Source organism: Alternaria incomplexa, assembly GCF_024043165.1.
Source record: "Alternaria incomplexa strain BMP 0042 chromosome Unknown scaffold_3, whole genome shotgun sequence".
NCBI lineage: Eukaryota > Fungi > Ascomycota > Dothideomycetes > Pleosporales > Pleosporaceae > Alternaria > Alternaria incomplexa.
Genome location: NW_026249852.1, coordinates 113,390 through 139,605, shown reverse-complemented (window position 1 = coordinate 139,605; position 26,216 = coordinate 113,390). Strand labels below are relative to the sequence as shown.

The 26,216-nt window shown below is 55.4% G+C and overlaps 9 protein-coding genes across 9 annotated transcripts; 5 read left to right on the top strand and 4 right to left on the bottom strand.

The window, feature by feature from the left end:
* Nucleotides 1-208: 208 nt before the first annotated feature.
* Nucleotides 209-3,787, top strand: J4E90_002411 (uncharacterized protein; the record flags this gene model as incomplete). The annotated part of the gene is made up of 2 exons (XM_051431991.1): nucleotides 209-2,482; nucleotides 2,534-3,787. The coding sequence occupies 2 exons, from the start codon at nucleotides 209-211 to the stop codon at nucleotides 3,785-3,787; spliced, it is 3,528 nt and encodes a 1,175-aa protein (XP_051293413.1).
* Nucleotides 3,788-3,865: 78 nt separating this feature from the next.
* On the bottom strand, nucleotides 3,866-4,597 carry J4E90_002410 (uncharacterized protein; the record flags this gene model as incomplete). Its single annotated transcript, XM_051431990.1, has 1 exon — nucleotides 3,866-4,597. The coding sequence occupies one exon, from the start codon at nucleotides 4,595-4,597 to the stop codon at nucleotides 3,866-3,868; it is 732 nt and encodes a 243-aa protein (XP_051293412.1).
* Nucleotides 4,598-4,919: 322 nt separating this feature from the next.
* J4E90_002409 (uncharacterized protein) lies at nucleotides 4,920-6,449 on the top strand (the record flags this gene model as incomplete). Its single annotated transcript, XM_051431989.1, has 1 exon — nucleotides 4,920-6,449. The coding sequence occupies one exon, from the start codon at nucleotides 4,920-4,922 to the stop codon at nucleotides 6,447-6,449; it is 1,530 nt and encodes a 509-aa protein (XP_051293411.1).
* Nucleotides 6,450-6,898: 449 nt separating this feature from the next.
* J4E90_002408 (uncharacterized protein) lies at nucleotides 6,899-8,782 on the bottom strand (the record flags this gene model as incomplete). The annotated part of the gene is made up of 1 exon (XM_051431988.1): nucleotides 6,899-8,782. One exon carries the CDS (start codon nucleotides 8,780-8,782, stop codon nucleotides 6,899-6,901), a length of 1,884 nt encoding a protein of 627 aa, XP_051293410.1.
* A 912-nt stretch (nucleotides 8,783-9,694) lies between these two features.
* Nucleotides 9,695-11,260, top strand: J4E90_002407 (uncharacterized protein; the record flags this gene model as incomplete). The annotated part of the gene is made up of 2 exons (XM_051431987.1): nucleotides 9,695-9,888; nucleotides 10,294-11,260. 2 exons carry the CDS (start codon nucleotides 9,695-9,697, stop codon nucleotides 11,258-11,260), a joined length of 1,161 nt encoding a protein of 386 aa, XP_051293409.1.
* Nucleotides 11,261-14,188: 2,928 nt separating this feature from the next.
* J4E90_002406 (uncharacterized protein) lies at nucleotides 14,189-15,510 on the top strand (the record flags this gene model as incomplete). The annotated part of the gene is made up of 2 exons (XM_051431986.1): nucleotides 14,189-14,794; nucleotides 14,947-15,510. 2 exons carry the CDS (start codon nucleotides 14,189-14,191, stop codon nucleotides 15,508-15,510), a joined length of 1,170 nt encoding a protein of 389 aa, XP_051293408.1.
* Nucleotides 15,511-15,604: 94 nt separating this feature from the next.
* J4E90_002405 (uncharacterized protein) lies at nucleotides 15,605-18,094 on the bottom strand (the record flags this gene model as incomplete). Its single annotated transcript, XM_051431985.1, has 4 exons — nucleotides 15,605-15,868; nucleotides 15,920-17,665; nucleotides 17,717-17,984; nucleotides 18,039-18,094. 4 exons carry the CDS (start codon nucleotides 18,092-18,094, stop codon nucleotides 15,605-15,607), a joined length of 2,334 nt encoding a protein of 777 aa, XP_051293407.1.
* Nucleotides 18,095-18,366: 272 nt separating this feature from the next.
* J4E90_002404 (uncharacterized protein) lies at nucleotides 18,367-21,429 on the top strand (the record flags this gene model as incomplete). Its single annotated transcript, XM_051431984.1, has 1 exon — nucleotides 18,367-21,429. The coding sequence occupies one exon, from the start codon at nucleotides 18,367-18,369 to the stop codon at nucleotides 21,427-21,429; it is 3,063 nt and encodes a 1,020-aa protein (XP_051293406.1).
* A 3,491-nt stretch (nucleotides 21,430-24,920) lies between these two features.
* On the bottom strand, nucleotides 24,921-26,171 carry J4E90_002403 (uncharacterized protein; the record flags this gene model as incomplete). Its single annotated transcript, XM_051431983.1, has 3 exons — nucleotides 24,921-24,954; nucleotides 25,148-25,371; nucleotides 25,428-26,171. The coding sequence occupies 3 exons, from the start codon at nucleotides 26,169-26,171 to the stop codon at nucleotides 24,921-24,923; spliced, it is 1,002 nt and encodes a 333-aa protein (XP_051293405.1).
* Nucleotides 26,172-26,216: the final 45 nt, after the last annotated feature.

Below are 26,216 nucleotides of genomic sequence, written 5' to 3'. Positions count from 1 at the left end.
GTGGGACTAAAACGAGAGCAGGCGCGGCGAGACCCCAGTTTACACCAAGCCCCCGCAGATTAGCATCGAGGCCAAAATCCGCATCACGGCAGCGGACACTGCTCCTCCTCCTGCCCACGCCCATCGGCACCCACGGATGCTCCATCTCGCTCGCCCTCGCCGCCTTGCCTAGGCTTCCGCTCCATCGACGCAGGACCCTCGCCGCGCCATGCCGCGCCCGCGCCGGCCGCCCGGAGCTGGCTCGACGCTCACGACGCTCGCCCTCGTCCTCGTCACGCTTGTGGCCGCTCAGCAGCAGCATCCACTCGACCGCCATGTGCACCAGACGTCTGCCCGCGCCGAGGTGCACATGCTCGCACCCCATCACGGACAGGCCAGCCGTAAAGACACGGTAGGCGACGCCCCCGGCCGCCCTGCCTACACGCCCTTGAACGACCAGAACGTGCGCGCCGTAGCTACCAAAGTTCCTTCTGCTCCAGCCATCAGCGCTGTCAGAGCCCATCCTGCCAGACACGCTGCCTCGGGGGGCCTCGTCCCCAGTGCGCGCTCTCTGCACGATTGGGAAGTCGAGGACTTTGTTCTCCTGGCGACCGTCGACGGCCACATGCACGCACGCGACCGCTACAACGGGGAGGAGATCTGGGAGCTGAGCGGCCGCCCCATGCTCGAGACCATCTACAACGTCTCGGAAGACCGCCCCGGCCCCCAGCACCAGTCCTTTGTGTGGATCGTCGAGCCCCGCGAGGACGGCGCCCTGTACCTCCTCACCCCCGGGCCCCACCCCCAGCTCCAGCACCTGGGCGTCACCGTCAAGCAGCTCGCCGAGAGCGCCCCCTACTCGAGCGACGACCCGGACCTCCCCGTCGTCTACAACGTCGAGAAGAAGACGTTTATGCTCCTCGTCGACGCCGCCTCGGGCATTGTCAAGCAGAGCTTCACCCCGGGCGGCAACTTCCCCTACGACGACAGCTGCGCCCCCGACTCCAAGAACTTCTTCACCACGCGCGAGCGCGACTGCCGCGGCGTCATCGACATTGGCCAGACCCAGTACACCATCACCATCCACAACAAGAAGACCAACGAGCTCATCTGCACCCTCAAGTATGCAGAGTGGAATCCCAACAGCAGAGACAAGGACCTGCAGTCCCAGTACGACCAGACCCTGGACAAGCAGTACATCTACACCATGTACAACGGCGAAGTCATCGCCTTCGACTACAAGCGCCCGCGATCCCACCAGCGCCCCCTCTACCGCCAACGTCTGCCCTACCCTGTCGCCCGTGTCTTCGACGTTGCCCGCCCCCTGAACGACCAATCCAGCGAGCCGCCCCTCGTTCTGCTCCCACAGCCAGCCGGCCCCATCTTCTCCGAAGACAAAGCCAACCACGTCCTGCTCAACACCACCGAGTCCGGCGCCTGGTATGCCCTGTCCGAAGTCAACTACCCCGCAGTCACCGACGGTGCACCGGACGCAGCTTGCTACAAGCAGGATCAAGTATCCTACGACTGGGACTCGGCCTACCTGCTGCCGGACAAGAGCAGCCTCGTCGGTGTTCACAGGCTAGACTACCGGATTCCCAGCCAGCAGGCACAGCTGCCAGGCATTCCTGCCACGACGTACTACCCAACGTTGAACGACCAGGCCGTGTCCAATCAGCCTGAGACGTCGCACCGTGAGCAGCACCAACCACCGACCATAGACGCGACAGGCCAGACGCAGGACAGAATGGCTTCGATGAAGCTTTTGGTCTTTTTCCTTGCAGCTGGCCTATTCGTTGGTGCTTCCGTGAAACCAACACTACGCGAATCATGTCTGAGCCATCTGAAGAGACTATTGCATTCGGCCAAGGCCAAGTTGCCTCCCGCTCCAGTGCCCACCTCTGCCGAGCCGCAAGTACAACCTGTAGAAGAAGAGGCTCTACCTCTCCCAGTCGACGAGAACCTCGTTTCCGAGAAGCCGATGGTGGGAACTGTAGCGAAAGATGACATTGCCGCACCCGTTGCTGAGGAGGTCAAGGAGAAGAAGGTGACTTTTGACGTCCCAGACGACGAAGACGAAGATCTCGCGCCCCTTTCCAGGACCACAACTGTCGAACGTAGCCCCCCTGCCGAAGACGAGGTCCTGCCTGGCACTCCGCTCAACGTGGACGCTCAACCGATGACTAGCAGTACCGATGATGTTTCTCAGGATTCGTCAGCCGCGCCCACGACTCCCAAGAAGAAGAAAGCACACCGAGGCAGACGTGGCGGACGTAAACTCAGCAAGAACCAACAGAAGGAGGAAGACGAGGTCAATCGAATTGTAGATGCAGCCAAGCAGCTCGAGGTAGGACCGAGCCTGCAGCCAGATGAGCTCACTGTCAGCGGCGGCGACGTGCAGAACGTATCCGAGATCAAGCGGATCGGCAAGTTGACAATAGACCAAGACCGACTCCTTGGCAACGGGAGCGGAGGAACGTTTGTCTTTGAGGGTAAATGGAAGGTACGCTGAATCTCTGTTCGCTCTCAATTTCTTGTGCTAACGCCGCTTCAGGAGGTCAAGGTGGCTGTCAAGCGCATGCTACCGCAATACTTTGGACTCGCGGAGCAAGAAGTAAAGCTTCTGCAGAACAGCGATCCCCACCCGAACGTCATCCGTTACTTTGACGACGAGAGGGATGAAAACTTCCTCTACATCGCCGTCGAACTCTGCCAGGCCAGCCTGTTCGACCTTTACAAAGACGGCCGTCCAGGCGAGGAACTCTCCGAAAGCCATCAGCGTCTGGTGAACAAGATCAGCGGCAAAGCTGCAGCTTGTCTGTACCAACTGGCCGCTGGATTGAATCACCTTCATCATCTTCGCATCATCCACCGCGACATCAAGCCCCAGAACATACTCATCGCACAGCCGTTGATCACGTCCAAGGACGATGTACGGCTCGTCATCTCTGACTTCGGACTCTGTAAGACGCTGCCCGATAACGTTAGTACCCTTGTCGGAACGACTGGCAATGCAGGCACTGTTGGCTGGAAAGCGCCTGAGCTCATCTCGCAGCCCAAGGAACTAGCCAACGGCAGCTCGCAAGGCTTCTCTCGCGACTCGTCGAGCTCCACGGACCCAGTCGCCCAAGGCGTGAAGCGGGCCGTCGACATCTTCTCTCTCGGTTGCGTGTTTTACTACGTGCTCACCGGCGGCTGCCATCCCTTTGACGACGAAGAAGGCTGGATGCAGATCCGTGAATACAACATCAAGAAGGAGAAGTCGAACCTCGATCGCCTGCTTCTCGGTGCAGACTCTGTGGAGCCACATCGCCTCATCCACTGGATGCTGCGACCTAGGCCTGAAGACCGTCCCAACGCCTTCCAAGTGATGAACCATCCCTTTTTCTGGGATGATCAGAAGCGCCTTGATTTCCTGTGCGACTGCTCCGATCATTGGGAACGTGAACCTCGGGACCCGCCATCTGCCCACCTGTCGGTGCTCGAAGAAGCCTCGCAAGACGTGCTCGACCACAGACGCAACTTTCTCGCCAAGCTCGATCAGGGCTTCATCAACTCGCTCGGGAAACAGCGCAAATACACAGGCGACAAGATGCTGGATTTGTTGAGGGCGCTCAGGAATAAGAAGAATCACTATGAGGATATGGACGATGCAATCAAAGCAAAGGTGGGGCCTTTGCCGAGCGGTTATCTCAGGTATTGGACGGTCAAATTTCCGCAACTGCTTATGGCTTGTTACGAGGCGGTGTTGGCCTGCGACCTGGAGCATGAGCCGCGGTTCAGGAAGTATTTCGAGAGCATGAAGTAGTCAGGGGGTAGGTGGGGGTATTAGCAATCAACGCTGGATTTAAACGTGACTCGTTTGCTCATGGATTGACTGTGATGGCTACCTCTTCAAGCGACTACCATCCAGTTCCGCTAGACTCGCCCTGACCATGTCGGGGTTGTTCCTCAGCAGCTCTTGGACCCTCTTCTCGAAAGCCTTGATCATGAAGTCTGCCACCTTGGGCGCGACGCCCCCACTCAGAGCGGCATACATGGGGTTCGCAAACGCGAACTCGACTGCCAGACTGACCTGTGTCTGGTCGTTCTGTATAGCCTCAACAGTCCACTTACTCCGCAGGTGGGTAAGCAGGCCCTTCTCGCCTTCCCTTCGCTCCGCCGCCTGGTGCCCGCCGTCGAGGTGATGCGCGATATCCTCCGTCTTCAAACTCGTCTCGGTATTCCCGCCCACACTCTCCACATAGCGCCCCGGTATGCAGTACACCCTGCTCACGAAACTCTCGGTTATGCCGCCAAAGCCGCTGGTCAGGGTGCCCTCGGATGGCCAGCGCCGGCCGTAGACCTTGTCCGGTGCAGACCACTTGGTTATGTCGCTGCGCTGGCAGTAAGGCAGGAAGTGCTGGTAGTTGGGCACGTCGGCTATTATGGAGTAGACGGGGGCCGAGGGGTAGGGCAGAGTTCGCACGGCGGTCAGGATCTGTGGTGGCGACGACGAAGAAGGCAGCGCGGAGTTCAGGGCTTCGAAGGGGTTGGGCAGGAAGGTCCGCCGCTGCGAGGGGGGTTGGCGTGGGCGCGCGCAGCGTGTCGTTGGACGGGTGAATCGCAGGGATGCCATTACGGGTTGGCCAAGCGTCGATATATGGCGGAGTTGTGTATGTGCAGAGTTTGATCGGTGTCACCTCGACATGGTGGCTGAGCGGTTTGAAAGCCCAGAGCCCATGAGCGCATCACGCTCCAGATGGACCAGTTGACGCAGATCCGCGCTAGCCCTAGAGAAGATGGATTGCTGCGGCTGCGGCTCTGCATGACGCATGGGATCTCCAAGGCTGTCAGGGACCTCCAGGGCTGAACCAAACTCCTTTGGGCGCTAGCGCTCGAAATTTCCCCTCCATGAGTTGCAAGATTCCCCGCTTACGCGACTTTGTCAGGAGTCCGAGATGGCTGCGAAGACGGACAGCATGAACGGTGCACACGCGGGAACTGCCAGTGGCGCGAGTGTCCACGATGCCGGCGACTCGAGATTCCAGACAGACAACACCATGTCCAGGAAACCACAACCGAAACAGCAACTCTCCAAAGCAATGGAGCACATGCGCTTCGCAGTCACAGTCGATCCTGTTCCGCATACTCCAGCTTGCACGCCGCCACCAGAGGCTCTGACGGCCACATCGCCAGCCGCCCCCGACTCCGCCGAGAACGACGCTTATGGAGTGCCTGCTTCTCTACAACCCGTGCGCGCCCCACCGTCTCGCTCCCACGACCCAGACAACAATCAGAAGCGCAGCGATCCCTTTGCGTTCGGTTCGCGCTACCTGGAGGAAGGCGACAACATCTTCGAGTTCAACGCCTGGGACCACGTAACCGTCGACTCCAACTACCTCGCCTTTTCAGAAGAACAGTATTCCAGACAACGGCAAGAGCCGGTTTCCGACTTTGATCGCAAACGCTACAACGCACAGCCCGAGAAGTGGTGGAACCAGTTCTACAAAAACAACAAGACCAACTTCTTCAAGAACCGCAAATGGCTGGCACAGGAGTTTCCTATTCTAGAAGAACTGGGCGCCGAGGATGGGCCAGAGGCTACGCTGTTGGAGGTCGGCGCCGGGGCAGGGAACAGCGCCTTTCCCATCCTGCAGAGAAGTCAGAACCAGCGGCTGAAGATACACGCGTGCGACTTCTCCAAAAAGGCAGTCGAGCTCATCCGCAACCACGAACTCTACGACCCGGAGCGCATACAAGCTGACGTCTGGGACGTGGCCGCCGCTCCCGACTCGGAGAACGGCGGGCTCCCCCCAGGTCTGGCTGAAGGCAGCGTAGACGTTGTGCTCATGATCTTCATCTTCAGCGCGCTGAGTCCCAAGCAGTGGGACCAAGCCGTCCGCAACATCTGGCGGGTTCTCAAGCCGGGCGGCCAAGTCCTCTTCCGCGACTACGGCCGCGGCGACCTCGCCCAAGTCCGCTTTAAAAAAGGCCGTTACATGGAGGAAAACTTCTACGTCCGCGGCGACGGTACGCGCGTCTACTTCTTCGAGCAGTCTGAACTCGAGGATATCTGGGGCGGCGCCAGAAAACGCGATACTACCATTGGCAACGTGGCGGACACCACCATATCCCAAACCGAGGCCGAGGGTGTCATCGCGGATAAGATGGAGAGTCTGTCTCTCCACGATCCTGGCATGCAGACGAGAGAGCAGAGCCACGATGACGTCAACGATCTGGACACTCCCAGGCCGGGTTTTGAAATTGCGCACATTGGCGTCGACCGACGGATGCTGGTCAACAGGCAGAGGAGGCTGAAAATGTATAGGTGCTGGATGCAGGCTGTGTTTCGCAAGGCAGGCATGGAGAGCGAGGTGCCAACGAGCACGCTGAGGCAGGACAAAGAAGACGCTGCAGAGGAAGAGGAAGAGGGGCAGAGTGGCGTGGGAAAGGAGGATGCAGTGGAAGGAGGGGGCGTTAAGGTTTGAGGGTCCGAATCGTGAGGGTGGAATGCAAAGGTTGCAGTGGTGGCCTGTAGTGGGGATGAATGATACCATGACATATGAGAGAGAAGACGTTGTAAAAGTAGAGTATACTATGCGTCAAACCACTGTTGTGGTTAGAAAGCAGCGCTAGAGAGCACACTTGATTGACCCGTCGTGTTGTCTCCCGCCTCGTGGGTCTCATGGATCATACACAGCAGCAGATGCAAAAGCCTTTGGTCGAAAATGCACTGAATTGTGGTGTACCATGAGACAAAGACCGCTATGCTACGCTAAACTACCAGGCTCGTGATACAAGCTATGATGCGAACCCAACACCCAATGCTGCGCTTTCCAGAACCAGCACCTATAGAGCCTCAACCCAGGGTATCACAAGAACCGGTGCAAAGCCTACCCTCCAGTCCACAATCATGACAAAACTTCCCTGCACACGTCTAGTTCCCCTCAAGAATCCCCTTGAGAATCCCTGCTCCAGGTCCTACGAGTGAATCCGCCAACTCCTTTTCTCCAACAACACTAGCAACCCTGCGATCCTCTACCGCAACCCCGGGGAAGGCTTTGCCCCTGCCTCTCCGGCTCGGCGTGCCAGCGCCAACATCCAGCGACCCCGCTTTGCCCTCCACCGCTGAGACAAGCGAGAGTGTTTCCAGACTGCTCACAATGTCTCTGAACTCTGTGCTCGTCAGAGGATGCAGTATGTTTTCTCGTTTGCATAGCACGGTGTAGGCTTCGAAGAGTTCCTTGATGCTAGGGGATGTAGTGTGGGATCGGGAAGGTGTGGCCAAGATGCTATCGGCGGCAGTGGCGCGCTTCTTCTTCTCAATAGCAGAGAGCGAGCAGAGAACGGCTTTTTGTTGCAGATTGAGGTTCCGCAGGCGTTGGCTGGTGCCGTTGCTGAAGACAGCTGCTGTAATTCTGGCCATGTGGGCAATGGTGGCGCGCGGTGCAGTTTCGACGGTGAGCGAGGCGAGGGAAGCTGCGATGACGCTGTTTAGGTCTTTGGTTTTGGCGGGAGAGCGGATGGCCGGGGAGGAGAAGTTGATGTTCTCTACAAGCGGTGTTTTCGAGGGCGAAGGCGTGGGAGATGGTGTGATTTCTGTGGCTTTTTTCGCGTGTCGGTCGCGCGTGTCGGCTTCGACGAGGTCGATTGCTCGCCGGCAGATGTCAAAGGCTTTGCGCAGGTCGCCGGACTGGGCGGCTACCTTTTTGGAGAGGAACACAATGGCGGTTGGGTGGATGAAGGGCAGCTGTGTTGAGCCGGCTGGGAGAAGGGCTTTGAGTTTGGCAGTGATGACGGAGGAGATTTGGGCGGCATTGTATGGGAGGAAAGGCAGTAGCTGTGGCTTGAGACCGCGGGCCTTGAGTCGCGGGAGAAAGCGATCCGTGAGATCCAGCGCGTTGGCAATGCCGACCAGCACCAGCCCCGATGCCTTTTGTAGTGACCACTCGAAGATGTTGTAGAAGAGCTCGACGTCGAGCTCGAGCAGGTGGTCCACTTCGTCGAGGGTAACAACATACGACGTCTGTCGCTGCATGAAGACGGTCCGCAGCGCTTCCATCTCGTCGCCCTCTGCAACTTCGGTGATGTCGACAAAGTCTTCGAGCAGCGTCCTGTACAGATCTGTAGCGTTCTTCACGCTCATGCAGTTGATGTAGCCGGTTCTGACAGACTCGTCCGCGGAGACGGTGCGGCAGACATCGTTGACAAAGGCGCTCTTGCCGGTGCCGGGCGGGCCGGAGACGTAGATGCAGCCTGAGGTCTTGGCCTTGGTTCGGTTTGTGATGAAGGCCGCGAGCTCCCTCCTCTCGGTGTCGCGGCCGAACAGCGCGGTGGGGGCAGAGCCTCTTGCGAAGACCTGGCGCGCTTCGTGGTAGATGGTGGGCGCGGTGCTGCGCGGAGTGCCTGGGGTGTGGGGAGTGCGAGGCGTCAGCGGCCGGCCGGCGATGATGAGTCGGTGTCTGGGTGTAACGGCCACTTTGCCGGCAAGTGTGTCGCGATGCCTGGGCGTCGAGGGGGTAGGCGCGAACTTGTCTGGCAGGTCGACGAGCGCCTTCTGCGGAGAGTTTTCTTGGGCAGGACTTGTGCGCGCCTTCCTTCCGCGTCTCGCCGCCGCCTTGTCTCCGGGCTCGTCCACATGCTGCTTCTTCGGGGTGACGAAGGGGTTCTCAATCTCGCCCTCATCGTGTATCACGAACTGCGTCCTCCGTTTTGCGCGTGTTGCGAGGTGGAGCTTGGAGTCTGCAGAGCGCGTCAGGGACGTCCCGTCGTCGATGCGTGCAGAACTACGCGTTCTCTTTCCAAGGACGGTAGACGCCATCGTGTTGTGCGGCGGCAAGGTGTGATGCGTGGTTGTGGAAGTTGCGAAGCACAACGATGGAAGGAGCTACCTAGGTAGGCGACACCTGGGCAGGCACGCGCGACGCGATCGCGTTAAGTGTTCCAAGATTGGCCTAGTGCCGCGCCCGCATTCAGCACCACCTAGGCCCATCCGGGCTGAGGCTTCACGGAAAGCACACACCAGGCGAGACCAGCAGTCTTCCATCATGTACTGTCGTAGCGATCGAGCGTCGGTCGGACAGCGCTCAGTGTGTCACCCTGATTCTGTCGACTTGTTTGCTAAGAACCCTTGCGCCTCATGGCGCTCTCCAACGACATCACCCCCGTTTAATGTCTGGTGCACATCTACTAATCCCGGAAAAACGCGCAGAATATGGTCACCACCGCTCCACTGCCACTGCGTTTGCGTGGTACAATTGGGGTGCTCTTGGCACTCCACGGTCCTACGGGTGGTGCAAGAAGCAGGGCTGGTACTAAGCGTACGACGTGGGCAATCGGGAAACCTGGTAGCATAAGGGCCTTACGCCCAGTGCACATCAACGGCCATCTCTCCCTTTCCCCAGTTCCCGCATCACCCCTCCCGAGCCAACCGCGCGGTGCGGGGCATCGCCAACAGAAGAGCGCGAAATGCCATATCCAACATATCCGTCGTGGTCACATGGCTTGGATTTCTTCCCAGAGGCTTATCCGTACCGCTATACCAGTCGACGATCGTCTCGAAGGTCGCGCGTTCCTCGATGGGCATTTTCAGAGCTCGCAGTAGGGCCATGTTGCGAGTTTTGTGTCTCTCATGACAAGATTGTACGCTACACGCTGGCCACCTGACCCCTCACCGCGCCCGTCTGACCATCTACAGCCAAGTCTAGAGGAAGGTCTGTTTGAGCTGGGGATGATGGCGCCTCCCTACTTTGACCACATCCTGGAAGCTTACCAGGACATCTACTACCACTACAAGCGTGGTTTCGACCAACATGGCCCTGGATCTTACTACATCTCCCGCGAGATTGGGCGGCTATCAGAGCTGCTACGCAAGCTGTACTTTGCAACAGGTATGCGGGAGCTGGCTTCGTGGTCAAACCAGCTGAAGTACATGAGAAGCGACGTACAATTGGGACCCGGGCATCTTCAGCTGAGCACACTACCGAAGCACCGGCATAATTCTTGGTTCCTGCATTAGCGGATGGGGTGATAGATGCAGGCGCTTGGCCTGGCGGTGTTGTGCTCGACGAACTCATGTTGAACGCTGTATTGTTCCGTAGACATGGCCTGCACCCTCCTCAGGCAACCTGTTGCGGTGTACGTAAAAATGTTCGCTGCTGCCTGGTGCTGCTGTTTTGGCGATACAGCCGTCATGACGTCAAAGTGAAAGACCGGCGGAAGGTCGCGGTGACCGTGGAATTGTCCCGCTTACTTTACTATAGTCCGCACGAGCTTGTTATCTTGGTCAAAGGAAGCAACGATTGCTCCTTACTTTTCGACTTTCTATTCCAGATCTAATGTCCCCACAATCACAATTGCACGTTGGCTGAACACATTTGCGTACCTGAATATATTCGACTACAAATCGAACCTTCTCTTACCTACGAACATGGCCATCCCGCAAGACTCCGCCACTGCGAATCGGCCATCAAAAACGAAGGGCACACAGCTAGCACCCGAAGAAAATAGCGACATCGCGCGAATCAGAAATTGTCTCCAAGGTGGCGCAGACGCGGCCGAGGTCGCATCAGAAGGATACCGCGTCTGTCGCATCAACGCCTTTCTTCGGCGCGACCTTCAACAAGCTCGCAATGAGATTCGTAAGAACCGCGTCGACAGACAGACACAATCTGTTCATGAAGATGCTCTCAAGGAACTACGTGATGAGTTGCCCGCAACGCGCCAGATGCTCGAGCGCCTCTGGGGTTTGCTCGAGCAGCGGAAGGTCAAGATACCCGACGACGTCAAGGCCGACTATCAAGCGCTGAATGCCAAGGACTCGCATGACTGGCAGCCCCGGCAGAGGGTCAGGACAGTGAAAAGCGTAGTGGCAAAGGGCAAGAGAATCGAAAACCCCCAAACGAAGACGGAGAGGAAGGCTGAAAGACAGCGGGTCGATAAATTGCACAAGCGTCTCGAAGAAGGGAAAGCCAAGCAGACCAAGTTTCTGTTACACACCCCGGACGGCGAAATGTACGACGCACGGAAGCCTGTCCTTATTCCAGACGAAGCTGGAGACGAGGACGTTGCCGGCGAGCAGATGACAGCGGAAGAGGCGGCAGCCATCGAACATGCCGACTTCATGAAGAATGGCAGTTCTTACCGACCCCGGGCGCTTACTCTACCGTCTGGGCTTGTCGCGAAGAACGTCGTTGCGGGAGTCAAGCGCAGGTCAAGCGATTCGAATCCCTTTGCGACACTCAAGATGGGTGAAATAGAAGGCGTGTTCGTGTCGATCGTCGAGAGCCAGTTGGGATGAGTTTTGTTATCATCAGGGGGTATGGAGGTCTTCAAGATGTCTTTGCCATGAAAACGGGCTATGACATTGCCTGGCTATGTACTAGTGGTGTTCTCAGCGAGGCAACCGCGTCTATCTTGATAGCAGACTCATATCTTTCCTCATGACACAACATACCTGAGCCCCGAACTACCTGCATATTCTGACATTGGCCTTTGTTCCCGAGGACGTGGTCTGCGCAACTTTACCAAACGGTAGTATTCTGATGATGAGCTCATCTCATTTGGTTCCTGGCGTCGACACACAACTCCGACCCCGCAGTACATTTCTTACTGAATAATATGCTGGGAATTATGCCGAAGCTACCCACGCATGCGATTGATGGATGATGAATATGTGCGTCTCCACACGTGCAGCCGGTCGATTTGTTTGCTTTTTTGCTGAGTAACAGCGTCTCGCCTTGTTGATTTCACGCTCGTCTTCAATCAACACCAGCATCTACTGTCACTGTGCTTGAGTGTCTCCATTATTTCTTTGTTCCAGTCTCGCAAGCCAAAATCAGCGAGACTGCGTGTTCAGACGCGGCAATGTCGTGTTATCAAGGCATTCGCAAGGCAGTACGCGCCCGGTTCTTTCAAGCGAGGCCACTTCAGACACAGGGCGGGAAGGGGTGGTCACGTCGATGGTTGAGGTAACCCGCCGAGCAAAGCGCACTCGCGTCGTCGAGAGCCTCCTCGACATCGACCCGTCCTACCAGAAGATCACTCAAGCTGTGGATTCAATGTCCAAGATGTGACTGGCTCGATGGGTCCGATATCATGTCACCTCCGGGTTTCTGTTTAGGGCTTTTGGTCCGTAGTGCTTGACTCACGTGAGGAGGGCCTATGTCATCGCCTGGGCGCCTGTTGGCACCATTGCGTGCCAAAGCAGAAACACGGTGCACGCTCGCTCCGCTTTCGCGAGCAAGGAAATTACCATGCTGACATATCGCGCGATGCGTCATGTCACTACATGCAAGCTTCCAGTTGTGCAATGTACTCCTATGTACTCATCCTTCATTTGCACTTTCGCACGTCCTATCAAGCAGGGGTCGCACGGGCTGCTCTGCCTTTACCCCTATGAGTTTGACAGCTGCGTACAGTACCCCCCCCAAGTCAGGGTGCCTGGTGTTGTTCGGACTCTCTTTGTAAGATCCGTACACCCCATAGACGCTAGGCACCCGAACCAGAGGGGGGAACTGTACTGACAGTGGCCAAAAACGAGTGCCAGGCCCACACGGATGAACGGCACCTCTTATGACGTTTCGTCACTCACCACGGATAAGTATTGCGAGGCCCGAGTAGGACGCCAGCCTAGCCGATTATGCGTCGAGTTGAACAAACGGCTGCGGGTTCGAGCATAGCGTAGGTTTCACTTCCCGGCCGGCTGTTAGTTCCGTTCAACGGTGCAGGAGGATCTGCGGCCTACCTGCAGGCTGCGGAACGTGCCATGACTTGGCGCGCAAGAACCTCGGCCTCCACGCGAAGCGCTAACGGTTTGGGCGTCAGCAATTTGGAGACGCGGAGATGAACTCGACGGTGGGGTGCGCGCTTAGGAATGCCAACTCTATCGAGCGAGGAAAGAAGCCACTTGACACTGCTGATCTGGAGCTCAACTACACCAATGGATTCCACGCGCAGCCAAAGTGGTAGTGAGCGCATTCCAGCTTGCCCAGGTGGTAAGATATTTGCGACCTGGAGTATCAGCCTCGACGAGACATGGTGAGACAATTGTCTTGTCGGGCCTACAACCGGGTGTGCAAGGATTAGCGGCGGAACGTTGTCATTGTCGTCGAACACGATCTGTCGCTTGCAGGTGCTGCAATACTACGCCTGTGCCACATCAGGCCATGTAGACGGAGAAGGACGGCGACTGGTGCCGGACAAACGAGAAGAGCCAGCAGCCGATCGTAGTGGTAATTTCCAAGGCTGCCCACGAGCTGGCGGGTCACCAACTCCCAGTGCGTTGCCCGCTGGCTATCAGTCTTCTCGTGAACTGCGTCTCGAGATGCTCCACAGCGCCCCATCCCGAGTGCATCTCGCTTTCGAACATCTCATTCGGCAGCGCCAAAGTCATCGCGGTCTTGAGTTACCATGCATCATGCTACAACTCGCAACCAGTTCTGAAATGCTGATGATACCTGTCTTCTCGTACCCTCTCCTCCAGCCACATGACATTTGGAGAGTTGACTTTGCGTATATATCCTGATGCCAACAGTATACAGCAAAGGCAGGCTCTCATTGCCTTTCCATTTACGTCTCTTACTTTCAATCAATATTTTCAAGGTTTGCCTGCAGACAATGGCACCAACCACCAGATCCGGATCTGGATCTGGATCAAGTCCAATCCCAAACAGCCATGCACGACACACCTTGGCAGGCACGCACGCCACTGATATGTCTGAAACACGCATTCATCGTTACCTTGTTGTTGATCTACTCTGCATTAGAATCAATATCGTTCGCAGCCGCACCGAAGGCAATCCCTTACTGAATGTTGAAGCCGATTGCATGTTGCCTCCAAGCAGTAGACCGAGCACTGATGGCTTCAGGAGAGACTTGCTAGCCGAGAACATCCCGTCTCCTGCCAATGCTGCAGTGCTGGAACCTGTGTGGCTTGGCTATCACAGTTCGACGCACGGTAAGTTCCTGAAGGGCTGATATTACCTAGGTAGCGTGGCGGCGTGACGCATTGTGTAAGCAGCTATAACAATTAAACAGGTGCTGTTTGTAGAGCTCTGCCTGTAGTCCCATCCTATTGTTCTTGTTCCCCCAACTTCATCGTAACCTTTACTTCTTCTCTTCTCATCGCACAATGCGCGTGTACAGCCTCAGGTCTCGGCGCTCTCCCCTAGCGCCGCTTCGAAGTCCTCAGTCTCCCAAGTCGCGCAAGCCTCCGAAAAAGTCAGCCATGCCCTCTACCCAGACTTCGCGAAAGCCCTCTCGCCGGCGTTCTGGCTCCGGATCGACCATCCGAGCACCTCATCTTTCCGTTGGCGATCTCGTTGACCCGAACTTGGGAAAATACACACTCGACAACCTGCCCTTATTTCGCTGTGGGAAGTTGCCATCCGAGGTGATTAAGCAAGTCGAGAAGTTGGTGAAGTATATAGGATCAAAGGTCCCGATCGGCCAGAGATCCTCTTGGCTGAAGGGACACCTGGAGGACGCTCATCTCAACCACATCGGCTTTGGAGATGTGTTCGAGAGGCCTGATCGGGCCAAGGAGACGGAAGTGCTGAAGGAAATGGAACTGCAGCATCCATCACCGAGCGACTTTGAGAAGACGTATAAGGCTCTCCTTCCAAAGCTGCCAAAGTGTGAGACGCCGCAGATCCGGGCGTTGAAGATGCTCGATATGTACAGCAGGACTGGCTGGATGATGGACAAGGCGTGGGCCTATCTCGAGGACAACTTTAACGTTGTAAATGGCGGGTGCTGGATTGCAAAAAAGACGGCTTGCGAGGACTACCCGTACGGATTTCGCTCGAAGGATCGCCCTAGGCTTCATGTCACGGTAAGTACTACATTTTCGGTGCAAATACCGAAACTATACTAACTTTGCATTTCTAGCAGTCCAAAGTAGATGTACATGTACCTTACAACTGGTTCTCGATGATTGTACGCGGGTATGGACATCTCCTGAAATACTGTACTACGCGACGACAGGGTCTGAGATGGGATGTATCCCATCTGTGCGGCCACAGCCACTGCGTGCGTCCCTCGCACATCATCATCGAGCTTCATCTCGAGAACCTGGCTAGACAGCAGTGTGAGGGTGGCGAGCGATGTCGTTGCGGCGACATCCCAGACGCACCTGGCTTTGGGCATCGTTGCCTGGGCCGCCGGAGCTGTTCGAACACTTGCCCAGAGAATCTGCGGCGTTTGATCCGAGTAATCCCGAAGCTGATCAAGTGCAAGGGGTGGATCGACGGCAAAAATAACGATCCTAGGGATCGCCGCATGCGCCACCGGGTGACCAAGACGAAGTCTTACAAAGAGCGACTGCAAGATGCGCTTGAAGCTATCAACGCCACGAAGGACAAGGAAGCTACCCAGACAGCGCCCAAGAGGAAGGCGGACGAGGAACCTGTGGAGAGGATCCAGAAGAAGGCTAAAGCTGTGACGGAACGTCGGGTGTCACCTCGGAGCAAGGCCGCTAAGGAACCCGCGTTGAAGGCTAATACAGCCACAACTAGAGCGCAACGTCGGGTTTCTAGCAGGAAAAAGTAAGTTGCTACATCAGTGATAGAAAGGACTTGTGGGCAGAATAGTTCGCTTTCTCTTCGTATTATTACACAATTCATGCAAGCTATCCAAAATCTCCTCACGATCCTCCAACGTCCAAGTCCGCCGTGAAGTCTTTTCGAATCGTCAAATTTTCGAAGGTTTCTTGATTTTCAATGACCAGGCCTTGTTCGTTGGCCAGATGCAACAAACAAATAAAGCAGTAGCTTGTGGAGATATCAGCCAGGGTTTGTTTTGGGTAGACGGCCTGTAGGCTGTTGACAACGTCGGTAAAGGTCAACGAACCATCCACGGCCTTGTTTGCTGGATCGTCGGCAACATTGGGCTGAGGAGGCGCAGAAATCTGATGGTTGTGAGCTTGCGAGTCAGATGAAGACGGCTAGATACAACTTACGCCATCGAACCCGATACCCCTCCAGAGTTCGTCCTTTAGTCTTTTCACGTCCACCTTCTTTGCGACCCTTGCGTACTGGACGTATTCAGGCCGAAATCGTCGGCTTTGCGTCACTAGCTGAGCACCGAATGCGTCGGTCTGCGAACCCGGTTGCATGCCGTCGAGTGGTAGTGTAGCTTCAGGTGCGTCAGGCGGCGGCGAGAAGTGATCGCGCGCATCTGCAAACACATCGTCATCGTCGAGAGGGCCACTAGGTATCTGGAGACCATCATCCTGGAAAAAGTCGGCGTCGTAGTTTCCCTGTGCATCGTCACCGTCGCCTTCTTGACCCTGATGAGCCCAGTATGCTTCGTCCACGCGTGCTGAATCTCCAGGGAGTGCATGTGCACGGCGTCCTCCCTTGCGTGAGCCCATACGCGCCTTGGGTTTAAGGAAAAGACGCAGCAGCTGTTTGGAGTTGAAGTGCTTGTCGTCTGGGAGAAGGTTGCGCGACCTGGACTTCCATTGTGCTTTGGGTAGAGATATCGCGGAGTTGGATGTCGCAGGCGTGTAGAGCACATCTGCTAGTGTCTGTGACATTGGAGCTGTGAAGTCGATCTCGAATGGCTCCCTTTCCTTCCGTTTCGTCGCCGGTGCTGTCTTTGCGGAATGCTTGACGCGTGAGATGCGCCAATGCTCAGGCCCTGCCCAGCTCTTCTTAAGAGCTTGGTCAAAATAGCTAAGGATGTTCTCTTGTTCTTGGTCGCGGCCGTGCATCATGGACACGCCATACGGAGCGTCGGCACTGTCTGTGTTCTCGTCGCCATTCAGGTCCATGGTGTGGATGCGAGCTTGTGGATGCTGGATAGCCTCACGAGCCCAGATCTCCCCGCCTTCGCCAAAGCCCGTCTCTGGAGGCAGATCAAACCCGCCCATATTCAGGTCATGATCGTCGTCAAATTCCATGGGGTTATCGTCGCCGAGAAAAAGACCTGATTGGCTGCCTGCGTTGTCGTCTCCGTGCTTGGCTCCGTCTTCACCGGAGGAGTTGTCAGCAGCCTTGAGGAAGGGAAGGTCCATAGAGCCATTCACATCGCCGAGATCGAACGTCTTCATCGACGGACACACGTCTTGCCGGTCGAGCTGGGAAAGATCGTGGAAGTACTTGGCAGTCAGGCCGGATATGTCAACATCGATGGCGTCGGGGGCCAGTTGATGGTCATGAGTGGGGAGTGAATCTTGGGTGACGGCATCGTTGGCGTCATCGCTGCTGTCGAAGACAATCCTGCCGCTCCCGTCTATAGCCAGGTGGTTAAGAAGGAGTCCTTTGGCCCCGCCCTCGTCAAAGTCGGCCGAGGCTTTTTTGAAGAGCGGATCAACCGAGAACTCGAGCTCCATCTTCTTGTTCTGCAGTTGGGCAAAGGACGACGCGAGCGTGGCTTCTGCAGAGCGAGCAGCCCTCTTCTTGCGCTTCTTCTGGCCATGCTCTCCGGCTTCAGCCTCCTCGCCGTCGCCCTCATCCTCGTCGCTCCCATCGGCATCGTCGCCGTGTCCTCTCCGCTTCTTGCCCACATTCTCGGCGAGTCCGCTGAGCAGCTTGCCCGTGTCGGTCGCAACGCTGTCGACTCTGCTGGTGTAGATCTTGACGCAGCCGTCTAGCGTGCAGCTAGCCTTCTGGAAGTTGACGCCGTCGCCCTCTTTGAGCAGGGACATCTCGTGGAAGTAGTCGATGAGGGCGAAGTTCCACGAGTTGTTCGCGTTGATTTTCTGAGCGGGGCGTTAGCTTGGAGCAGCGACGACGGGCGTGCGCATGCCTACGTTGTCCGTCGCCATCTTCATCCATTCCTCGAAGTTGGCCAGCAGCGGCATAACGCGGGTGCCCGGTGTGACAGCAGTGCCAGTGACATCGGGCATGTCGTCGCCATCTTGCGACGGGGTGTGTGGCGTGTCGTAGGCGGCGGCAAGCGACACGCGGCGGCGTCCGGGAGTCGCAGTCGTAGTCGAGGCGCGCATCGAGTCGCGCTGGGCCTGTTGGTGCGCATGGCGGCGGGCGGCCTTTTCCTGGCGGTCGTCGTTGAGCGGCACTCTGCGGGCGACGGGTTAGCCTAGCAATGCGCCCGCGCGGAGCGTTGGGGCCTACCTGACAGGCGTCTTCTGGGGCGAGGCGGCCGTGGTATACTTGGTGGAGCGCGCCATGCTGGGCGATGGGTGTGGTGCTGCAACAGCGGTTCTGGCGTCGATGCCATGTTGCTGTTGTTTGTTTGGGCGCCACAGATGCCCCGCCGCTATCACCAGACAGGCAGCGGCAGCACCGCCACGCGCTAGCGCAGTGGCGGCATTTCCCCGGACCAGCCAGCCCAAACGCTTCACGCACCGCCCTCCGCTGGCTCGCCGCCCGCTGTGCCTTCACGCCTCGCACCGCCTAAAACCCGTCTTCTCCTCGACTCGTCAACCAACATGCCTCGGCCATGGACGACCTGACCATCCTCGCCCACGCCCAGCGGTTGCGCCGCCCCCGCTACTCGGCGCGCCCCTTCGCCCTCACCATACTCGCTGTCTCCCTCATCTCGCTGCTGGCATGGGCTCGGTCGCAAGCCCCAGCCGGGCGTGCTCTGCACACGAGGGGGGCTGTCTCGACCAAGGACGCCGAGTGCCGCCTCGTCCACCATGCGCTGGACCAATGCGACTTTGTGCGCGCAAACTGCCCCGATGAGGAGGCTGGCGTCATGTCCTACCTCGCCCTCTACTACTGCCGCCTCCCGCACGCGAAGCCCGTCGCTTTTGTCCTGCTGACGCTCTGGCTCGCCCTCCTCTTCAGCACCATTGGCATTGCCGCAAGCGACTTCTTCTGCATCAACCTCAACACCATAGCGCGCATGCTGGGCATGAGCGAGAGCCTGGCCGGCGTGACCCTGCTCGCCTTTGGCAACGGCAGCCCCGATGTCTTCTCCACCTTTGCCGCCTTCCGCACCCACGCTGCCAGTCTGGCTGTCGGCGAGCTTATCGGTGCTGCCTGCTTCATCACCGCTGTCGTCTCGGGCTCCATGGCCCTGATCCGCCCCTTCCAGGTTGCGCGCAAAAGCTTTGTCCGTGACGTCGGCTTCTTTCTTGTTGCTGCTGCCTTTAGCATGGGCTTCATTGTCGACGGCAAACTCCACCTGTGGGAGTCCGTTAGCATGGTGGCCTTCTACATCTTCTACGTCGCCTTTGTTGTGGCCTGGCACTGGTGGCTCAACCTACGAAAAGCCCGACGCGCGCGAGCAGCCGCTGTTAGGAGCCACTACGTAACACCCGGCGGTGAAGAGGAGGAGTTTCCAGAGTACCACGACGACGAAATCAGCGCTGCTTCTGCGACCCCTGCGTACGGCGCCTCCGCTGACGACTTTTCCATGCTCGAACGCGCAGGAGGCGACAATACGATACATGACGATGACAACGAGGAGGAACGTGAGCGCTGGATGGGCGAGTTGACCAACAATATGCGCGTCAACCGCCCAAGCGTGTCGCGGCGCAACACCCATACCCCGATCCGACCCAGTTTAGTAGGAGCTTTGGAGTTCCGAGCCGTACTTTCCTCGCTGCAAAAGTCGCGCAATATCCAGTCTATGCCAATCAGCCTGCGACGGTATTCCGACGACCCTACCTACACTACTGCCCAGCAGCAATCCTACATCGGACAGACTACAGGTCCAGCGACTCGGCCTCCATTTGACCTGCCTTCTTCCGCCTCCAACATCTCCACCTCACCCCACCTGAGCCGACCGAATCTCGAGATCCAGCAGAGTCTAGGCAACCGAGCGCGAGCTGTCTCCACCAATGACATTGACAATGTTCAACTACAGCCAAGCACCCTACAAGGACAATGCGTGCCTGACATAACATTTGCGTCTGCCACTCCCAGCGAGCGCAACGGATTGTTGGAAGCGCCGCCCTCACCAACTATCTCGTTATCTTCGCCAGTCTCCCGCTCTTCTAGAGCCCCGAGTCCTACGGCACCGAGAGATAGGCTGCTTTCACCCAACAATTTGGCGCCTCCAGGTGCCGAGGATGGAGCGCCTCTTCGTGTAGTCCTGCCTTCGCTGAATCTACGATCAAGCCCGGCATCAAACTCCGGCCATAGCCGCGAACAGCCTAGTCTGAAGCTGGCCGTACCAGATGCGACTTCCCCACCCATACCATTCCCGCCTTACACCGATTACCCTTGGTCAGCACAGTCCACTTCCAGACCTCAGAGTCTACGTCCGCCTTCGCCAAGTGTGTCACTCGAATCTACCTACTTCCCACGAGATTCCTTTGGGCAGCTCGAACCAACAAAAGTTCCCACGTGGTGGCCCTCGGCACTCCTACCGACCCCGCATAGTCTGGTTGCTACCCTCTTTCCCACTTTGACCAACTGGCGTGACAAGAACGTTTTCGATAAGCTTTTGGGGCTAGTCGCAAGTCTGCCTGTATTCCTGCTTACTATAACGCTTCCGGTGGTCGAGCCGCAAAAAGACGAGAATGACGGAGGCCATGCCCAGCTTTCCCTGGATCTCGGTATGCCACACGCAGCTACACCAGGTGATGCAAGCATGAGATCGCAAACTCCCAGTGTATCCCTTGTCTTGCCACGAGACGACCCCACCAGTTCGCGCCTGTCGAACTCGAAATCTTCTACGAGCCTTCCTCGACAGCTGGACGGTGGATCCTTCAGCACCACCACCAGCCAACCACCGCAAGTGTACATAACAAGTTCCGACAACGTAGCGCAATCGCCCGAGCAGCTCCCGGCAACCTCAACATCCATCGGGCCAGCGCAATGGAACCGCTGGCTGGTGATCGTCCAGATCTTTACGGCGCCCTTTTTCTTGGTACTAGTCTTCTGGGTAAATGTCGAACCCGACAACCCAGTTGTGTTGCTTCGCCACTCGCTTTACAGTATGCTTGTCTCCCTCTGTCTTCTTATCTTCCTCCTCTTGACCACTGCCTCGAATCAACCACCCAATTGGCGGCCCGCGTTGTGCTTTCTTGGATTTGCCGTTGCCATTGCATGGATTAGCACTATTGCCAACGAAGTTGTCGGTGTTTTGCGTACCTTGGGCGTTATTCTCAACATGTCCGACGCGATTCTCGGCTTGACCATCTTCGCAGTTGGCAATTCGCTTGGTGATCTTGTCGCCGACATCACCGTTGCGCGGCTCGGGTTTCCTATCATGGCACTTTCAGCCTGCTTCGGTGGCCCAATGCTTAATATCCTGCTCGGCGTAGGCCTCAGTGGATGTTACATGATCATCACCAAGGGCGAGCACCGCCATGAGAAGCACCCAGACCAGTCGGTTCATTTCAGACCTTACCACATTGCCGTGAGTACCACCTTGGTCATTTCCGGAGGCACTCTGCTCGTGACGCTAGCTGGACTTCTCCTTGCAGTGCCTTTGCGCAAGTGGCGAATGGACAAGAGAATTGGGTGGAGTCTAGTCGCGTTGTGGTTGGTTAGCACCACTCTTAATGTAGCTGTAGAAGTTCTAGGTTATAGCAGCAATGTTAGCTAAACATTGTTTTTTCTTATATACAACCCACAGCAGCTATACACTATATCGACTGTGATTTCTTGGGTAGAAAGACTTGTTGGAAGATGGACGCAGGCGTCTAGTCCAAGTTCCGCCAAGCTTACATGTGTCTATCATGATTATGCACTTCTAGCCTGCCTTGTTCGGATCGATACCTGTGTTCGGGCTCGCCAACACTTGTTCCAGGTGCGTCAGAAATGACGTCGTGGCTGCATACTCTTGCCGTCTCATTTTCCCCACCATGAAAACTGATACATACATGTCCACTTTGCCTACATTCACATTCGGAATCCTGTTACCTGCACACGCAATCGTCGTTTCGCCCATCGCGTACGTTAAATATGGGCTGTCGTCAGTCATCGCTTCGCGTATCCAGCGACGAAAACAAGGGTAACCGTAACAATACCAACTGTACAGGTTGCGAGGATTGTAGGTTTGAAACCATGTCTCGAGAAGAACAACACTGACTTTTCCCCCTCACATTCAGGCCAGAACTGCACGGATTGCAAAGGTCAGGCTACTTTTGCATTCGTACACTCGCCACTCTTGGAAGTTTTGACAGACTTCGAGCATCTGCTAACCAGAATATAGACTGCACGGGGTGTCGAAATTGCACCGACTGCAATGATAGTAGCAGCTGCCACAACTGTACCGGATGTGATAACTGTGAAGACTGCAGCAATTGTGTAGATTGCAACGACTGCACAAAGTAAGTGGCGCATTCTGCGTATGAAGCAATGCGATAGACGGAAAGACTGACGGCGATAGTTGCTCCAACTGTACCGATTGCACGGGTCTCAAGGACGCACACAATGAAACAGGCGTACACAAGTAATTTGGAAGTGATGATAAACTTTGTAAGCGGACGTCTGGGGCCAGTAGTCTTGTACATGTCTTGCGAGTGATGGCAATAAACCTCATCTTTACAGTGTCCCAAGACCAACACTTGGACTAAACCGGCATGCACTTTATTCAACCCACGTCTTTTGCTTCCGCAACTCCTTGCATATGGCAAAAGATTGGGACTCAACTTCAATCCAGAATAAGTTTGAGTGTATAATTTGGAGCGCTGCTACTTCCAATTTCACGACTAGCATTGTGAGAAGGCTCCAAAGTGTTTGCTAACGTTGCGCATGCACTAATGCATCACACTGTTCTGTAACAGCAACACATCACCAACAGTATTAAATTGCCTCGCCGAAGTTCTCTTGTTCAAGCCTGCAGTACTACTACCTACAAGACCGTCGAAAAAAATGAAGTCATTCAAGGACTTGATCTCAAAACGAGGCCAGAAAAAGACGGCAAGTCTACCAGGTGATGATCTTGTGCCGCACCTTGTGCGAAAATACGGCCATGGTCGGAAGGGTAATCAAGCCTCAAAGCCGCTGCCATACAAGATACTGATCGAGAAATTTGACCGTTCAGATGTGCCGAATATTGTGCTTTGGCCGCCGACACCTCCGCCGAATGGGATGAAAATAGAAGATCTTCTGTTCGAACGGTCAGGGTCTTTCTTTGTCCTGCGCGAGAAAACAGAAAAGATAGAAGCTCGAAGTACACGCGCAGTCATTGGGCGCCTCCAGGTACCTGCCCGGCACAAGACAGAAACCTGCAACTACAAAGACGTGCGGGCATCTAGACAAGACGAGAACGCTCTGGACGAAATAGGAACCCAGAACGCACATTTAGATGATATGTGTCGAGCCGATTACTGTGCCTTCGTGGCAGGATTAGATAAGATTCTCTAGGATGTAGTGCAGAACGCTTAGCTTGTTACATGTCATTTTTACCTGATACGGAACTGCATACCACTAAAAAAGTCCGACATAGTTCGAAACAAGAACTGTCCCCTTCGACTTCACAGTCTTTGCGTAGTTTAAAAGCATGTAGCAGTGACTGCCCTCCACCGTCTACGTATGTACTGTTTGTTCTTGATTGTCTGCGCTTCCCGACAAGAACTCCCTTCCCAGTGGCTTGATGAAACCAGAAGGGCTAATTGACCCCAGTCGTAGAAAAATTGTCAAACTAGACGCAGCACAGAACTACGCATCGTATAGAACAAGAAGAGATGTACAATGTGGGTATCCTATGAAAGAGGGAGGAAGCTATGTATATATACTATTGAGGCGACGCTATTGAGTGAATCAAATGACAGGGTCTTAACCAACACATTGCGAACACAGTGACGCGTAGAGAGCTGAGTCCATGTGCTCTACAGCGAAACTAATGCCTACGGAAATAACGAAGCAAGCTCTGATAACCCTACATAAGTCTGTCTAGGCGTTTTGAATCTTTGTATGTTTCAAAATCTTCGCGGTAGTGCGCCTTAATAAGCTTGTGTCCTTTCGGTAGATACAGCTCTATCCCGCTCGCCGCACTAGTTATTGTTAGTACGACGTAACAAAGCTCTCTAACATGCAACTATAAAGCTTCCTTTGATAATGGCAATGCTAGATGGCATTGTAAGCGTCTTAAGTAACTGCTTATTATACCTCTTAAAGATGATAATGGAGTAGTGTCGAAAAGCACGACTTAATAGGAGAAGCTGCAAAGAGACTCTACAAAACCTTGAAAAAAAGAACAACTGTAGTATGTGTGGAGTAGAAAACAAGCACACTTCGAAGAGTCACGGCGCCGGAATAGCATGGGGTAGTAGGAGCTAGGGCGATGCAATGTCTTTGATGATATACACCTGCTAACATCTGCGAAGACGTAGTTATAGCTGCGGTATCTATCTGACGTCATTGCATGTATGAAGATCAGAAGTCTCCGCCAAGGTCAAACGCCCAGAAGTCAGGAAATGACCAGCCGCTCATATCTGACTGTATGTCCTGTAGTGAATCGAATGGTCCATACGTTTCTTTCGTACTATTACTTGTGTTGGCTTCTACGCAAACCCCATCTGGTGACGTGGTAGGTGCACTCTCAGCGGTCATTGACGTCGAGACAATCTCTTCCCTAGTACTCATGGTACTGCGAAGGGAAGACGCCAAGCGACTCAGGGGATCTTTTTGTAGAGCTAGTACTCTGAAAGCCAACGAGGTAAACCAGTCGAGCGTTTTGTGACATCTTGAAAGTACGTCATCGTGGATGTTGTTGATGTAGGCTATGGATGTAGCAGGTGATGGAGGAGGTAGCATGCCTACTGCAGCAGACATGCTGTGCATACGAGAACCAAAATCAGCGAATTCTTGCTGTGAATTGTTGACACATAACTTACAGCCAGCATTCCATGTATCCTGTACCAAGCCGGAAGACCTTAATCTCAAATATCTGTCTCGTTCGCTCTAGGATGTCCATCGAAGATATACATAGTGTTCTTGCAAGGAACGACTCCTGCGGTAGTGCCGTGAGATACAGGTCTAGACATGTATCGGAGGCTGCCAAGCGCCGTGGCCTACTCAGGTCTGCAAAATGAGTGTGATGGTCTGCACTGTGATTCGTAGAATCAGTTGCAGGGGTACGGGACGATTTTACTTTTCGAAGAGTGCAGTTGTGGTAGACAATCTGCGAAAGTGTCAGACCAGCTCTGATGACGTCGTTGCGGAAGTTGTTCAGCGCTAGAACGCCTCTTGATAGCAGGCGATCGTGCGTGGTGACCAAAGAGCTGCACGTTTCTACACAAGTTGTGAACGAGTATAAGTAGCGATTGTCTGTGCAGGCTAGTCTTGCGTAGGCCTTGTGCACCAATAAGAGATACTGTCGCAACTGCAACTGGAGGAGTGCGGAAGGTACGAGTGCGCGATCATCGTTCCAGACGGGTAGTGCGGCCAATGCAGAGCGGATCCGTGCATCGTAGTGCAGCACGTCGTCGTAATCGAGAGCACTGGAAGGGGTGTTTAACACTTGCGTCAAATGGATACGGAGTGGAAGTGACTTTGTAGTTGCGATGAGGTACGAAGCTGATGTGAAGTTCTCGTCGGACTGCACGGTGTCAGTCTCACAGGGAACGCTTTCTTCCGAGGTTCGTTTCTACGTACCGCCGGCATGTGCTGCATATCTGGCGAAAAGGATTCATCGCCAAGATTATCAGGGATAGGCGAGTCCCAGTATAGTCCGGAGAGCGAAGATTGAATGCCACTCTCAACGGAAGACTGGAGCTCCAGCTCCATGACGGTAATCCACAGACGCTTCCTCATTTGCTCATCGAAAGCTGTCATCGTACCATGTCCGAGCAGAGAGGGATCACGGTGTAGACCAGATGCAAGGGAGAGTCGCAGTAGGTCACCCGATGCGACCCAGTCTTGCTTCAGGCGCACGCAATTAACACGCTTCGCGAGTAACGACAGGCACTGTAGCTGGAACAAAGCTAAAGTAACCCGCTTGCGCGGCTGATCAGCGATCCAGCTGTCGCATAAATTAATAAGCTCGTGAGCCGCTTGCCTGTCGGCAGTCGTGTCACCAACAAACACATCATCTTTCGGGTTAAGGCACTTCGTGGCTGCGACGAGCAAGACGAGCAAGACGGCGAAGCTCACCGGTCCCTTTCCGTCCCGATCTGATTCCCAGTAATTTCGATAATCCTCCCAGAACGACGGCCCGTGCAGGATTTTATAACTTGTTTCCCACGTCTGGAAGTAGAGAGCCGCCTGCGTATCAACTATGCTCTTTTCCGGAAGGATAGCGAGTATTTCAGAGTCGATGTCAGAGCATCTAGTGGCCTGCCTCTTCGCAGACTTCTTCCTCTGATCGCGAAAGGCTTTGAAGTCGGTTTTGACACGCATGATGGAGTGATCGACGGTCAAAGCCTCTCGCGTAAAAGCTTGTAG